General features: G+C 52.4%; 1 protein-coding gene across 2 annotated transcripts; it reads right to left on the bottom strand.

Annotated features, from left to right (window-relative positions):
• Positions 1-768: 768 nt before the first annotated feature.
• On the bottom strand, positions 769-14,839 carry LOC142296004 (perilipin-2-like). 2 transcript variants are annotated; one of them, XM_075339188.1, is made up of 8 exons: positions 14,746-14,839; positions 14,598-14,649; positions 3,380-3,575; positions 2,858-2,940; positions 2,522-2,774; positions 2,115-2,296; positions 1,457-1,591; positions 769-1,379 (listed from the first exon to the last, which is right to left on the bottom strand). In XM_075339188.1, the coding sequence occupies exons 2-8, from the start codon at positions 14,631-14,633 to the stop codon at positions 1,008-1,010; spliced, it is 1,257 nt and encodes a 418-aa protein (XP_075195303.1). In that variant the 5' UTR covers positions 14,634-14,649; positions 14,746-14,839; the 3' UTR covers positions 769-1,007. The 2 variants fall into 2 exon arrangements, with proteins under 2 accessions (XP_075195303.1, XP_075195295.1); XM_075339180.1 differs by lacking the exon at positions 14,746-14,839 and having other exon boundaries at positions 14,598-14,698.
• Positions 14,840-16,974: the final 2,135 nt, after the last annotated feature.

Here is a 16,974-nt window from a genome sequence, read left to right as displayed (position 1 = left end):
TCTGTACAACTGCAGCAGAGAAAACAGATTTTAATCAAAATAAACAGCTCAGTAAGTGACATGTTAGTATTTGGGTCTCTATTATGCTGCTCTCAGATGAGGTAGCAAACACCCACTGACAGATTCCCTTTAAGTGAACAATGACAGTTCATCACCTGTTATGCTTGCTGAGTATCAGTGGAGTCTGTCCTTATACACCTATCACCAGTGGTGAAACAGCAGGTTACAGGCTCAATGCAGAGTCTTTACAGATCCAGAGAAGGACCTGTAGACTTGAGCCTGCTGAGCTCTGCTTGCACAGCCCATGCTGGAGCTACAGACTTCTGAGTAGTATCATGCATGCCATGTGTGGGGGTTGGGTCTCAGGAACCAAGCCTCCCTCAGTCATTAAAACTATAGCTACAATCTCACTGGCTAAAGTAGCATGTCATGAGTAACATTACACACTGCTAATTCAAATAAAGACATTGTATTTCTAAGTCTCTTGCAAGTGTAAAGGGTGCAAAGTTTATTTTTTTTGGTATTTTACAAAATTTGATCCCCTGGTTGCTTCAGATGTAAGCTTTTAGAGTCTGAAATGGAGATCTCCAAGCTCCTGTATGAAGATTTCCCATTCCTCCCACCATGTTTAGATCTCTAGTCATTCGCTAGGTTTTATTACCCACAGATTGCTATAGGAGCACCATTTTAGGGAGTCAAGTCACAATGAGTGCAAGTTAAAACCAGATCTTACATTTGAGCAACTAATGTTTGTACACGACAGACAAGTCAATGCAGCATTTTATTAATACAAAAGTAGACAATATAAAGTTAGTGTACATAGTGTAACATTGATACCATATTTGTGAAGATACAAAAAACATCCAAGAGTAAGACAAAAGTCCTATGTTAGAGACAACTCCTTTCACATTTGACAATCTGAGGACCAGTAACTGGCATAGACCAAGGTGGAAGATGCAAACTAAGGCAAGTAATTTAGTGGTATTTGCCCATTAGGCACTTCATTTTTAGTCCTCTTTAACTGAATCTCCCCCATCTTCTTGCTCCCCATGTTGGCTACTTGCCAGTTTGGGATAAAATGGACCTACCAGCCAATTTAGTGGAGTGTTGTTTATGAAGTAGTCCATAACATCATCCATGCCATCCTTTATTTTAGTGAACATGTCCTTAGTGGCGGTTAAGAGGCTGTCCGATATTTCTCTGAAGGAAGAAGCAGAGTGGAAGTTTTGATAGATATCTGCAGCCATGGCACTAATACTCTGAGCCTTGCTCTGAATATTTTGTGGAAGTCCTTGGACACTGGAGACCAGAGACAGACATGTGCTTTGCAGGTGATGAGTGAGACTACGGGCAATAGTCAGTGTGCGGGATTCCATTTGCTGTAATGAGAAGACGACATGTTATATTTCCAGTATACAGATGATGCCTAGCATAAGACTCAAGGGAGTGTCATTACCTCTGCACCCTCAGTTTCCCCACCAGCATCTTCTCCAGTTCCTTTCGTCCACTCCACCCACTTGCTGAACATCTTCTCTTGAGCATCATGGATCTTCTGATTTGCACCATTCATGTTTTTTCTTGCATATTCAATCTGAAAAGAAAGTTATTTATGTTCATGGAAGACAGGTGTGATTATATGCACTACATCTGGTTTTACACCAGTATGCATTTTCCCCCTCAGGAAGTACATGTGGGTGTAAAGCCCTATTAGTACTTCATGTCAACAATAAGGGAGCTTTGCCTATGACAGGCTTTTTGTACATGCCTACAGAAAGTAGGAGAGTCCCAATTTGATGCTTTATACCTGGAGATAAGGTTTAAGCATTGTAGGCTTTACAGTCCTTTATTTCTAGAACCCGCTACTCCTGTACATGGTGGTGGCCTCTAAAATTCAAATTAGGGGCTGATCTGCAATACAACCTGTAGAAATGGTGTCTTCTGGTGGCAGGGAAAAGATTTTCTGAACATATGAATGAGTGAATCTAGGCTTGTATTGCAATGCTTCGTCCTAAATACTGCAAGATATCTAATCTGCAATGTATAGCTTTTTGGCTCAATTAAAGTTTGTCACTCCACGAAAGTTAGTGACGATGTTTACAAGTACATGTACTAACCAGGTCAAGTGTGTTCTGGAGCTGAGCAATGGCTTCCTGACTCCTGCATTTGGCATCCTTCATCCTAGTCAGGGCCTGTTGGTAGACACGCTTGCGGGCCTTTGTAGAGAGGGATCCCAAGCGCACATAGTAGCCAGGCTTATCTTGGGACACAAAGCCTTCTGTTTCAGTTGCTTCCTTGGCTATAATAAGAGAACTTTGTTATGCTCATATTTAACAGCTTGGATACACTTTGTGGAGTCAGCAATATAAACCTTGTGGTTTACTACTTGTCAGGACACCCTTAGCTTCTTCAGCAGAGTTGAACTATAATGCAGTTGCTTAAAGTAAGCCAGGTGAGCTAGTATTTTGGCTACGCCAGCAAATGCGGCTTATTCTGTGCATACAAGTTAAGCAGTTTGGCTTACCAAGTTCTTCATCTGTTGGTGGCAGGAATTGTTCCAGAAGACATTCAGACCTAGTTAGTGCAGAGTCCACACGGTCGCTCATGATCTTCACTACACAGCTTCCAAGAACAGTATTAATGCCGCCATTTACAACAGCCTTAGTCATCTCCACACTGTCCTGCACAGCTCCCTTGGTTTTATCCACTACTCCTGTGATACTATGGATAACAGCATCTCTGGCACCAACAACTGCTTCTGAGGCATTAGCCACAACCTAAAAATATACAAGATGGGACCTCTGTAATCTGACAGTAGGTGAAGGGAAATTTAAGGCTCTGCATGATTTTATCTGCTTACCTTTTCAGGAGGCTGATACAGAATAGGCAACCTTTCCTCAATCTTGTCCAGTCCAATACAGCCAATGTTGTTTGCCAGAGCAACTGAGGAAATTAGATTTAATACAACAGTCATTGTATATAAAAGCTAGCAAAGCTCTTGTGGGAAATACTAGGTATATGGTGATATTTGGCCTACTTGCCACACTAGGAGAAAATTACTGACATGTCTAGAATGGCACACCTCTATGCACTAATGCCACCTAGTTATACACATCTCCTGATATTACTACAAAATACCTGGGATTGTATTGTCCCATGTCATCCCTCTGAAACTCAACCACAACTCCCATGATTGCTGTTTTGGCAGGGGGGTGGTGGTCTATATTGCAACCATCCTTACTATATTTCCAATCATGTTTACCTGCATCTTAAACATTAATAAATCCATATGGTATAGATTTTAGTCCCAAATACTGTATATACATTAGGGGTTTACCCAATCCCACCAAGTAAAAAACCACCATCAAGACGCTAAACCTACTTTGAGGCTCAAGTTTCTGCAGGATTGGCATGGCGCTGGTGATGGCCACCGAAGTGATGCTCTTCACACTTTTCTCTGCGATGTCACATACAGATTTCAGGTAGTGATGGTTGTCTTTAGTGGTCACATAGGTGGAGGACACCATGTCATATGTAGAGCTCACAAATGGGAGGTTTATCAGCCTTACCACCACATTCTAGGGATGGAACATGGGAGAATAAAAGAAAAACACAAACAGACTGGTCATGTAAAACAAACATTTACTAGCAATTGTACTTTGAGAAATTCAGAATTGCTCATTTTCAACCTTTGCCACAACACAAAATGGTTCATGGCAGAAAAGAATATAAAAAAAATGTTCCTGTGCTGAGAGCCTTACAAATGTATGCCTGCCATGTACTGTGTAAGACCCTGTGCGCACTAGAAAATGGACCTTCATCCTCTGAAAGATTACTGCACCTGTGGCAAAAAACTGCAGCAAGCCGCACCCGAAAACTGCATGTTGTTTTACCCGGAATGTCCCTGCATTATTTTGATAGCACGGGGAGATGCTCACCTGACCCTGCTCTGTCCGTGGTGCTGAAGTCTCCAGCGATGCTTGTCCCATGTGGCTGTCTTTGGCGCTCTGCTACTTATGACCCGACCCAGCTGAGCATAACTGTATAGACATGAGCCAGTCTGGAAGCAGGAGACCAGCATCCAGAGGCAGCCTCGCTTGAGAAGGAGAGTACAAGATCAGCAGTGACTTCAGTCAGCTGATGTGCAGTGACAGCTGGAGTCCTGCACCTGTCAGCGCAAAGCGCATGAGTGAAGTGTCGCGGGCGGGGAGGAGGGTGTCAGCACACCGCGCTCACCCCTTCTGCTCGGGTCCGGCAGTTGCTCCTGGTGGCTCGAGCCGTGGGCCGGATCCCGGGGTGTCTCGAGCGACACTCCTCGCCCGTGAGTGAAAGGGGGTGTTTGTTGGGTGTGGGGATTGTTATAGTTCGTGACGCCACCCACGGTTGTGGTGATTGCACCACCGCTGCTCAGTGTGGGGGTCCCGGGGATGGTGATGCGGAGCAGCCAGGTGTTGTGTTGCCCCTCCGTGGGTAGGGGTTGGTGATCCCGGGGCCCGGTGATGAGATGTGAAGTGTAGGGCCTGGAGGGCGCAGGGGCGCGGGGGCAGCGCTGTGCCTTGCGGCACTATGGTACTCACTCAGCCTGACACACGGACACAGTTTGTACGGTAAACCAACGGCTGGTAGGACGGTCCCACAGACGGCTGCACCTGCACTCCCGGTAGGTAACGGTGACGTTTCTCTTCCTTGCACCTATGTTGTCTGATGGTAGCGGTGGATTCCCTCCGGTTACCCGCTCCCCGACTGCAATCTGGGCCGGAGGAGCTCTACACTTTGCCCGCAGGCGCTGGCCCTGGGGAAACTTGTGCCTTGGCGGTGGCGGTGTCTCCCCGGTAATGGTCGGGCTGTTGCCGTCAATCGGGACTTGGTTGCTGGGGGATCTGCGTCCCCGTCACTGACGGATTTGGCAAATTTGGCGACTCCTAGCCTTGCCGGGGTCCGAGAGGCCCCTGCCCTGGTGCTGACTGTCCTTCGGAACACTGCTCCAGACCACCGGGCACACAGCCAACGGGGTCCTTCCAGGAACTTCCAAACTGTCCCCCTCCAAACAGTCACCGCCGTCGCTGACCTTGCTGTTCTGGCCCTACACACGGCTGGGCTCTCAGGCTTTCTTTCCTTCTGTCACTTTGCTTGCTTTCCTCCTTTACTCCCTTCACTTTCACTTTGTTGTTTACTTTAGCCCCTGCCTGGGCTACTCCTCACTCCTTCCACTTCCTCCTCCCTCACTCGACTCTCCCTGGACTCTAACTGCCTGGTTACTTCCTGCCTCCAGAGTTGTGAGCTCCTTGGTGGGCGGAGCCAACCGCCTGGCCCACCCCCTGGTGTGCATCATCAACCTCTGGAGGAAGGCAACAAGGATTTCTGGTTAGCAGGTGTGCCTACCTGGAGTGTGGGGTGTGGTGGTGTTGTGACCTGTGTCCCCTGGCTTGCCCAGGGCGACACATTCCCCCTTAGCAAAATGCAGACCGTCCGCGGGCTGCCGTCCTACACCGGTTTTATTTTTCTGTGAAAAGGGGATAACAAGGGTTAATCAAACATCAATAACATTTTTAATCAAAAACTCTTCCCAAACGGGAGGCACATTTTCTTAAACGTTGCAACGGTATACGGTCACGGTTTCCGCTCTCTCCCACCTAAGCAACCTGGCCCTGATGCTGCCCCTAAAACCCAGGCAGCACCCCTTGACCCACAGTCCAGCACAAGTTACCCGAGCGGGATCTGTCCTTCCCCCCTCCAGAGGGTGGCCACCGGTTCCTTTGGTGGCTGGGCCCTGGCCTGCTCTGCTCAGGGCCCTCCCTCCAACCTGCCTCTCCGGAGGCGGTATTGCGGAAACGGTAACGGTACCCAACATATTTACAAGCCACTTAACGTTTGTGGTTGCCCTGCAGAGTTCACGGGCTTGTCCATGGCTAGTTCCCATGCAGATAAACTTAAACGGTCCCCACGGGGACAACGGTGCCGGCTCCAGCCGGTTGCAAATCACACGGTGAATCAGGTGAAGTACTCGGTCATTTTCATTTTCATCATTTCAAACTACACACAACACTCTTTTACATTTGCGGACCCCTTTCATTCATAGAACGGTCTCCCTGTACCTAAGTGGGGGTCTACCTAGGTTGGAACGGGTGGACCTTCGGGGCCCGGTGTCAGTGGTACTAGACAGTGGGGTAGAGGGAACAATCGGTTCCTCCTCCCGGCTATAGTGTGGAGCAGGCGGAGGTGCAGGGGGGTTGGGTACAGGTTCATCCCTGGGCACTGGCACGGGTTCTGGCTCACGGTTAACCGCTTCCACTACTTCTTCATCCACGGGTTGTGGGAACAGTATCACTGGAAGGATCACCGCGACGTTCTGTGTAGGCCAGTTTGCTGGGAAGTCACCCATTACAGTGTGGATTACCTCTGCTGCCTTTTCCACTGGTGGAGAAACCGGTACTTCAGCTTCTGCTTTCAATACTGGGGGGCATTTTTTTAGATGGTCCCGAGAAACTGTGGCCAGGGTGCCCCCTTGGTCACGACTGATCTGGTAGGTTTTCCCATTGTCCCACTCGGTGGGTTGTACGACGTAAGGGACTTGCTCCCACTGGTCATCCAGTTTGTGGGCTTTTCTCTTCCGTTTCAGCACCACATCTCCTGGCTGGAAAGGACCTGCAGGCGCCTTCTGGTTGAACCGGTGCTCTTGCTGTTCGACTTCGACTGAGGTTTTTCTCTACATACTCCTGGATTTGCCGGTACTGGGCCCTCCTCCGACTCTCCCACTCTGCCGTCGAAGGGAGTGCTTCCAACCCCATCTCCAGATCCACCGGCAGGCGGCCAGGCCGAGCCCTCATCAGATACGCTGGGGTGCACTTTGTCGAGCTGGTTGGGATATTATTGTACATGTCGACCAAGTCGGTTAACTTTTCCGGCCACATGTTCCGTTCTTCCAGCGGTAGCGTCTTGAGGAGCCCCAGGACCAAGTGATTCATTTTCTCGCACATGCCGTTGGTTTGGGCGTGGTACGGAGTGGTCCGGATCTTCTTGCAGCCGTACAACTGGCAGAATTCGTGAAACACCTCTGCTTCAAAAGCCGGGCCTTGGTCAGTCAGCACCTTCTCGGGGTACCCATGAGGTCGGCAGAAATAAGCCTGGAACGCACGAGCAGCAGTTCGACCAGTCAGGTCCTTGACGGGGACTACCACCATAAATCTTGAGTAGTGGTCTACCATGGTCAATGCGTAGGTGTACCCACTTCGGCTAGGGGTGAGCTTAACATGGTCTAGGGCGACCAGTTCCAGCGGCTGATGGGTGACGATGGGATGTAACGGTGCCCTCTGGCTAGTCTCGTCCTTTCTCCTCAGCGTACAAGGACCGCACTCTCGGCACCAGGCTTCCACCGATTCACGCATCCCACTCCAATAGAACCGCTCCCTCAACAGCATCTCCAGCTTCTTCCACCCGAAGTGGCCAGCACCATCATGGTATGCCCGCAGTACAGTAGCGACATCAGCCTGAGGAACGATCAACTGGCATATTTTCTCATGGGTCTTCGGGTTGATCAGCTCACGGTACAGCCTCCCTTGGTGTAGGTAAAGCCGTTTCCGTTCTTTCCACAAGCGTTGGGCTTCGGCTGGAGCGCTAGGGTCCATTCCCATGGCGCCTTGTTCCACCAGAGTCTTGACAAGGCGGACAGCCGGCGCTTGGTCCTGGGCGTCCTGCCACTCTTGACTGGGCCGCGGGTCCAGATCCACCCTTTGCTGATATACCTGTACCCTCTCAGTAGGCGGCTGGTGAAACGCAGGCAGCTCAATCTCCTCGAGGTCGTCGTCCTCACACCCCTCTTCTGACAAATGGGGCATCCGGGAGAGTGCATCTGCATTGATGTTGACACGACCAGCTCGGTACTTTATGGTGAAATCATAGTTGGCTAACCAGGCTACCCACCGCTGCTCCAGCGCGCCCAACTTGGCCGTGTTCAGGTGAGTTAACGGATTGTTGTCCGTTAACGCGGTGAATTTTGCTGCCGCCAGGTAGTGGCGGAACCGCTCTGTGATAGCCCACACCAACGCCAATAGCTCGAGCTTGAAGGAGCTATAGTTCTCAGGGTTCCTTTCGGTCGGCCGGAGTTTTCGGCTGGTGTAGGCAATCACCTTCTCCTTTCCATCCTGGACCTGGGACAAGACCGCTCCTAGCCCCACGTTACTGGCGTCCGTGTGGAGAATGAACGGGCGCCCATAGTCAGGGTACGCCAAGGCCGCCTTCAACTGGCCAAAGGACTCCTCATGCTTGTCCTCCCACAACAGTGGGGCTCCAATGGGTCTACCACCTTTGGTCTGTCCCACGAGGAGATCTTGCATGGGGGCAGCCATCTTCGTGTACCCCTTGATAAAACGCCGATAGTACCCTACCAGACCCAGGAACTGCCTTACTTCCCTCACTGTGGTTGGTCTCGGCCAGCTCTGGATGGCAGTGATCTTCTCAGGGTCGGGGGCAACACCATCCGCACTCACCACATGTCCTAGATACTGCACCCTGGGTTTCAGCAGATGGCACTTCGAGGGCTTCAACTTCATCCCGAACTTGGCAAGGGACGCGAACACCTCGGCCAGGTGCTCCAGATGGGCTTCATACGTCTGGGAATAAACAATCACATCATCCAAATACAGCAGGACGGTCTCGAAGTTTAAATGTCCCAAACAGCACTCCATCAACCGTTGGAAGGTCCCGGGGGCATTGCACAGCCCAAACGGCATGCTATTGAATTCGCAGAGCCCCATCGGGGTGGTGAAGGGGTCTTCTCCCGGTCCTCTGGGGCCACGGCCACTTGCCAGTATCCGCTGGTGAGGTCAAGGGTCGAGAAGTAGTTTGCAGTTCTCAGTGCAGCCAAAGATTCTTCAATACGAGGCAATGGATAGGCATCTTTATGGGTTATCTGGTTGATCTGCCGGTAGTCCACACACATCCGCATGGTACCATCCTTCTTCTTGACCAGTACCAACGGAGCGGCCCAGGGACTACAACTGTCCCGAATAACCCCTGCCTCCTTCATATTCTTCAACATATCTTTGGCACACTGGTAATGTGCAGGGGGAATAGGTCTATACCTCTCTTTGATAGGGGGATGTTCACCCGTGGGAATGTGGTGTTGGACCCCCTTGATCCGCCCAAAGTCTAGGGGGTGCTTACTGAAAACCTGTTCGTACTCCTGCACTACCCTGTGTACCCCTGCCCTGTGATGTGTAGGGGTATCAGTGCCCACATGTAGCTGTTGGTGCCACTCCTTGGTGTCCCCCTGGGGTGGGGAAGTGCTGGTGGTAGGTGGGAGTGTGGATGGACGGGCTTCCTGGATAGTGTGAGGGTCCAGGGTGAGCAGTTTGGCAATGGTGGCATACCGGAGGAGCCTGACTTCTTCCTCCCCACAGTTCAACACTCTCACAGGCACTCTCCCTTTCTTCACATCTACCACCCCTCGGGCGGCCACTACAGTGGGCCAGTGCTCGGAAGGCATGGGCTCCATCATCGCAGGGTAGTCACGCCCCTGAGGCCCTACTGCTGCCCTACACCAGATCATCATCTCACTCCACCAATCTCCCCTCCTGTTGAGCTTACATGCTGGCGGTACATCAGGGCGCGGATCTCACGCTGCACAGCCCTCTGCCGGCTCCCCGCCGCCGTGGCGGCTAGCCGTTGCAAAAGGTTCAACACATCAGCCATGCAGTGTTCCATCACATTGGTTCCCAGCACTATTTTCGGGTTATGATCACTGGGTTCATTCATGATCACAATCATGCCCTGATGTTGCAGTTCAGCTTGCCCCACTGTCATAGCCACTTCTTTATACCCCACCTGGGTCAATGGAAGTCCATTAGCGGCAATCAAATTTATACTAGGGTCTGGAGGCGCCAGCTCGTCTGTGGGCCAATACTGCTGATACAACGTGTACGGTATGGTAGTTACCTGGGATCCAGTGTCCAAGAGAGCCATCACTGGTATGCCGTCCACAGCCACGGGGATGATAGGGCGGGCCCCGACATATCGGTCTCGCCAGTCCGGGGGGCCACGGTGTTCTACTCCTGAGGATTGGCCCGGGGCCCCAGGGGTTGCTCGTTTAACGGGCACTGTCGGTAATAATGGCCCGGCTCACGGCACTTGTAGCAGATTGGAGGTCTGCTCCGCGGGTTGTTAACGCTTCTCCGCTGCATCCAGGGAACATCTTCGGGACTGTCAGCGAGCTGTATCTGCGCTGGGGGCTGGGATCTGGTCAGAGGTTGCAGTGCAGCAAGGATTTTGGCAAGGTCTCCGTCCAGGCGACGGACCTGGGCGGCCAACTCTTCGGCGGTGCTGCTCGGGGCTGCAGGCATTACAGAGGTTGGTTTGGCTGAGGCCGCCATAACAGGAGCTGTCTCGACGGGCCACGGGACGGGTTCCAGAACTTCAGCAGCTAGGGGCTGTAGTGCTTTAATAGCCCGCTCCTTTAACACAGCGAAGTCCACATCAGGGTGTTCTAGGGCCCACAGCCGGAGTTGTTTACGATCCTCAGGGGACCTCATCCCCTGCGCAAATTGCTCCACTAACATCTTGTTGCTATCCGCCTCATTAGAGTTCACCCGCTTCAGCGTGCGGAGGGCGGTCTGCAGACGTAGAGCATAGTCCCGAATGCTATCCCCAGCTCGTTGCCGGCACTGGTAAAACTGCATCCTCAGCTCAGCTTCGGTCCGGGTCTCGAAGGCAGTCTGTAGCCTCTCGAAGATGGCGGCTACAGAGAGCCGGTCCCCCTCGGCCCAGGTCTCCGCTTCCTGCTCCGCCGCACCGGTTAACTGGCCCAGCACTATCGCCGCACGTTGCTTATCAGTCAGGGGATACAGCTCTAGCAACGGGTTAAGCTTCTTCCGGAAAGCCTGTAGGGCATCCGGTTTCCCGTCATACTGCGGTAGCCAGGCAGCTCCGGGTGCATAGGGCAAGGAAAACGGCATGACCTGAGCAAGCGCGGGGGCCGCGGCACCTCCCGCCGGTACAACCGGGATTTGGGCAGGCCCATTCCCATCCGCGTGTGCCGCTGCGGCTGCGACCACCGCTCCTCCAGCGGCTCCATCGGGCGCAGACATCTTGTTTCCGTCCCCCTTAGCTCTTTCCGGCCCCTCCTCTCGGGGCGGGGTTTTGGCCTTCGCGCTTCTACTGCTCGAGAAGACGCTCGAGCGGGAACTTTTCGCGCCAAAGATGGCGGCTTCTGAAATTTTTCTGCCGGATGCCTCCGGCGGTAACAAGGCGCACCTCTACCTGACGGCAGAGCGGTAAGATCCTGTTCGTGACGCCAAGTTGTCGCGGGCGGGGAGGAGGGTGTCAGCACACCGCGCTCACCCCTTCTGCTCGGGTCCGGCAGTTGCTCCTGGTGGCTCGAGCCGTGGGCCGGATCCCGGGGTGTCTCGAGCGACACTCCTCGCCCGTGAGTGAAAGGGGGTGTTTGTTGGGTGTGGGGATTGTTATAGTTCGTGACGCCACCCACGGTTGTGGTGATTGCACCACCGCTGCTCAGTGTGGGGGTCCCGGGGATGGTGATGCGGAGCAGCCAGGTGTTGTGTTGCCCCTCCGTGGGTAGGGGTTGGTGATCCCGGGGCCCGGTGATGAGATGTGAAGTGTAGGGCCTGGAGGGCGCAGGGGCGCGGGGGCAGCGCTGTGCCTTGCGGCACTATGGTACTCACTCAGCCTGACACACGGACACAGTTTGTACGGTAAACCAACGGCTGGTAGGACGGTCCCACAGACGGCTGCACCTGCACTCCCGGTAGGTAACGGTGACGTTTCTCTTCCTTGCACCCATGTTGTCTGATGGTAGCGGTGGATTCCCTCCGGTTACCCGCTCCCCGACTGCAATCTGGGCCGGAGGAGCTCTACACTTTGCCCGCAGGCGCTGGCCCTGGGGAAACTTGTGCCTTGGCGGTGGCGGTGTCTCCCCGGTAATGGTCGGGCTGTTGCCGTCAATCGGGACTTGGTTGCTGGGGGATCTGCGTCCCCGTCACTGACGGATTTGGCAAATTTGGCGACTCCTAGCCTTGCCGGGGTCCGAGAGGCCCCTGCCCTGGTGCTGACTGTCCTTCGGAACACTGCTCCAGACGACCGGGCACACAGCCAACGGGGTCCTTCCAGGAACTTCCAAACTGTCCCCCTCCAAACAGTCACCGCCGTCGCTGACCTTGCTGTTCTGGCCCTACACACGGCTGGGCTCTCAGGCTTTCTTTCCTTCTGTCACTTTGCTTGCTTTCCTCCTTTACTCCCTTCACTTTCACTTTGTTGTTTACTTTAGCCCCTGCCTGGGCTACTCCTCACTCCTTCCACTTCCTCCTCCCTCACTCGACTCTCCCTGGACTCTAACTGCCTGGTTACTTCCTGCCTCCAGAGTTGTGAGCTCCTTGGTGGGCGGAGCCAACCGCCTGGTGTGCATCATCAACCTCTGGAGGAAGGCAACAAGGATTTCTGGTTAGCAGGTGTGCCTACCTGGAGTGTGGGGTGTGGTGGTGTTGTGACCTGTGTCCCCTGGCTTGCCCAGGGCGACACAGAAGCGACAGCTGATCTCATGCGGCTCACTTCACTTGCAGCCTGACCCTCACAGTGAGCAGTCACGGTCTATGGCGCTCTGTGAGTGTCAGGTGTAGCAGAGCTGGAGGAGTCATGGGACCTTGTGTGGATTAAGTTGGACCCGGAGGGCTGTTATTGGTGGGGTTAATAAAGAAGTCAAAGAGGGGGCTTTATTGTCTTTTCACATAAAGGATTTTTTCATGCACAGCGTTGACCTCACCAGCACCATGCTAGTACCCACCCATAATCTTGCGCCTGCGCATTTAGCTCACCGGCACGAGCAGCTATGTTTTCTGCTCTGGCCGCAATATGGCAAAGCAAGCTGCACGAGCAGATCTAACTGCACAGGCACGAGATATGAAAATGTGACGAGGAGGAAGACTGAGGGAGTCATCCCATCAAAGAAGGACGACAATCAGCAGCAAGTGGGGGATAAAGAAACAGAAAATGAGCCCGCCCATCTGGCCAACCAAGGTAATTAGTATACCTAACAGCCAAGTTTTATAAAGTTATTTTTGGGGGTCTAGAAGGGGAGGGGGGAGAGGGAGTGGGGAGGGGGGGAGGGGGGAGGGGGAGTCAGGGCCAAGGTGCACCTTCATAGAATGCAGCCCAGGAGCTGCAGAAGGTGATTCTTTTAGTTTAAAGGGAACCTGTAAACACTTTTTGGTATATAAGCTACGGCCACCACCACCAGGCTCTTATATACAGCATGTTAGAATGCTGAATATAAGAGCCCAGGCCACTGTGAAAACAAAAACACTTTATAATACTCAGTCATACGGTGGGCCATATGGGCGTCTCCGTTCCCCGGTGCCACCTCTTTCGGCCATCTTTGTCCCCTGTCTGAAGCCTGTGTGCATGACGCGTCTACATCATAGACACTCACCGATCCTGTGCAGGTGCACTAAAGTACTTTGATCTGCCCTGCTCAGGACCTGAATGCCGGCGAGTGTGGATGACGGACGCATCATGGCTAGAGAAGGACAAAGATGGCTGAAAGAGGCAGCCCCGGTACTGGAGAAGCCCGTATGGCTCACCACACGACTGTTAGGAAAGTAGTGTTTTTTTATGTTTTCACAGCGGCCTGAGCCTTTATATATACAGCATGTTAGAATGCTGTATGCAGGTCCGGTGGTGGTGGCCGCAGCTTATACACCAAAAAAATGGTGACAGGTTCCCTTTAATAAAGCTCCTACTATTACAATAGGTGGCCTGGACAGCACTATATGAGTGTACACCACATGGATAAGTATTGTAGTTTACAAGGACATTCAGGGATGGCTGCAACCTGCACAAGTGTAAGGAGTGCACAATGTAACTACAGTCTTCACTTATGCAGTAAGAAAAACCCATGGACACTGGCTTTGTAAAATAGGGTCTCCATCCCAGTGGGATGTACTTCTAGTGCTGGGCAGCCCACCTGGTCTGGTAGTATGGGCACCAACAATAGGCTGTAAGCCAGACACTGCACCCGTGTGTGGCAGGCCCAATTCTAATACCCAGCAGCAATGCCCTCCAAGATCTGCTAGGTTGTGAGGGGCCTGTCATCTGTATGTTGCACCAGAGTTGACTATGCCCTTTATCATGGGGGTCTGCAGCACCCTACAGTGGTTTAGCTTACTGATCTGTATTTACAGTTACAGCTGCCTTTTCCCTCTGCTAGTTTTGAGATATGGTCAGTGAGTTTCCATTAGCTGCATAGATGTATAATGGACAATTTATATACACACACTTCTGTAGAGCCCATTACACCTCCAAAACCAGCCATAAAGTCAGTCACTGAAAGCAAACCGCACTGAAAGCTACATATCTGCAACATCCCCTGCCAGAAGTGGCCACTCCAACAGATCCTGTGCACCCGGGACAAGCACCAGCAGATGGCAGATACCAGAGAGCCAGTGCCTCGCACAGTGCATATACCAGGGAGACTGAGGAGCCACCTACTGCTGCACTAATAGTGAGGGGCTCAGACCCCACAGTAAGGGGCAGAGTATAAGCTCCACTACATCTGCCCCCTCCATGCCCAATATATACCAGGGTGGAAACATTACCTGCTGCTGCTGCTGCTGTTCCACTGTCTCAGCCATGTTGCTAGGAAAATACCTACAAAAAGTAAAGCACACGGTCATCGCCGAGAAAGAGCAAACACCACCAGAGATCTCTCCTCTAATCCCAGCACGGGCTGAAGCCGCCACCCACCTGCTCACTACAGCCACTGCCTGCCAGAGAGGAATGAGTCAATGAGCGCTCCTCGGGCGTCTGCGCTCTTATAGGCGGATAACCACGCCCACCTGACTATGCGCGGTCTCCGGAGGCTCCCTGCAGTCAGCTGACTGGTGACGTCACAGTCTGCTCTCCTGACTGAGGGCGGCTGTGCGCGGCGTGCAGGGGTCACGGTGTGACTGACAGTTGTGTGGTGAGGCCGGTAACGGGGGCGTGTTATGTGCTGGAGGAGCCTGTACACACGGCAGTTATTGTGGGGATAGTGGGAGTGGGCTCTGGTGTAATGTATGTATCACTTCTCCCTGCACACAGGGCATTAGAGCCCCATACACATGGCAGTTATTGTGGGGAGAATGGGAGTGGGGTCTGGTGTAATGTATGTGTACCGCCCCCGTGCGAGCAGCCGGGCCGCTGCCGCTGCTCGGATTCGGATCCGCGGTCGCTCGAGGGGTCTCCGGACCCGAGTGTAGCGCGGCCACCTGATTAAAAGAAGGGGGGGGAGCTATGTACAGGGGTTTTTTGTAAAGTTCGTGACACCACCCACGGTGCGTGGTAATGTGAGGGACTGCCGCTGGGGAGCCCGGTGACGATGGTGTGGCAGCCTGATGTTTAACCCCTCCGTGGGTAGGGGGTTTGTGTCCCGAGGCCTGTTGATGATGGATGGTGTTTGGGTGCCGTTGGGGGATAGGTACAGGGGTTTTCAATGTACTCAATCAGTCCCAAATTAACCACACCGACAGCTTGTAAACCAAGGTTCTGAGTACCACTGTAGCCAGCGGAGAGCACGCCTGGATCCGTGCCCTTGGTGTTGCTGTTGGTCTGTGGCCCTATCCCTGGCACCTTAGTGTCGATTGGACCCGTTGGTTTGAAACTTTCCGAGTCCCGTTCACCCTTTTGGCTAACGGAGTGAGCTTGCTCTCAGGGTACATGCGTAGGATTTCTTTGGACTGTAGTGGGAAAGTCCTATCCCATCGGTGCGCTAGTACCCCGATTTTGGAGCGGATTGGGGATGACACTTGAAGTCTTCACCCCCGTCGGGTAAATTACCGAAACGCGTGAAGCTACTTTCCGGCCTTGGGTCCACGTACCCCGTTGTGCCCTGGCCCCTGCCCGGTGATAGCTCAAGGCCGCCTGCTGCTCTCCTCGGCAGTTCGTGCCCCTTGATACTGTCCCCTGCGACCGTTCTAGCTCCTACCAGGTCCAGACCAACGTCTGCCACCTAGTATACAGGAGCTCTCCTCCTTGGCCTCTCCTCATGAGAGCCACTTCACCTCCTCTCTCCTTCACTCTGAACTCTCAACTGTCACTGTCCTCACTTTCTCCTTACCAACCCCCCATGTGGGCGGCCCTATTTCCTTCAGGCTCCCCAATGGTGTGTCTGGTAGGTTCAAGTGTGAAGTGTTCCTAGGATTTTGGTTGTCCAAGCTGTTAGCACCACCAAAGGACCAGGATACGTAACCAAGGAGGGTGGATACTGTGCAAAAGGGCAGATTGCACAATACCCTGTGACAACCTGATAGGCCAGGGCGTCACATTCCCCCTTGGTTAATCATAGCTCGTCCGCGAGCTACAGAATGACAGAGGTTTACTTTGTTTTGCTGGAACTGCAAAGAAAAACATAAATTAACATACTTTTATTTAACGGGTCCATCCCACACAGGGGAGGTAATGCACTTAACGTTACTAAAATACTACTTTACTTAGAGTTCATCGCCCAACGTTGGGACGCTACCGGTTTTTATGGTAACGGAGTCTCAACCTACTCCGTTGCAGCCCCTTCCTGCAATAGTCCAGTCCCAACGTCTCGGATCCCAATAACCCGCCACCCAAATAACCTGTTCACCCTGGAAACCTAAAGTGTGTCTGTGTCCGGGTTAAGGTCCCGAGTGTTGTGATGTTGACGACTCTGGCTAGCACAGGAGGTGCAACTATTATACAAGACACAAGTTTGTGTTGGTCACGCCAGTCCTGTGACCGTGGTCCATTTTTACTTAAAATATATATCAACTGAACAGAGTCCATGTACTGGTGTACATATTTTGACATTTTTTCTAGAAAATATGGTAACTTTCACTCTTTTCATTAAAAACTGGTTGATTCACTAACATTTTCTATATGAAAAATAAACTGTGGAAAATAACAAACGAAACACCGATACCTAACATTCTATGGCATCGCAACTGTTAGTACTGTAACATGTAGTTC

This window comes from Anomaloglossus baeobatrachus, chromosome 1, assembly GCF_048569485.1.
Source record: "Anomaloglossus baeobatrachus isolate aAnoBae1 chromosome 1, aAnoBae1.hap1, whole genome shotgun sequence".
NCBI lineage: Eukaryota > Metazoa > Chordata > Amphibia > Anura > Aromobatidae > Anomaloglossus > Anomaloglossus baeobatrachus.
Note: the sequence above shows the minus strand (reverse complement) of the source record. Positions and strands in the feature narration are given on the sequence as shown.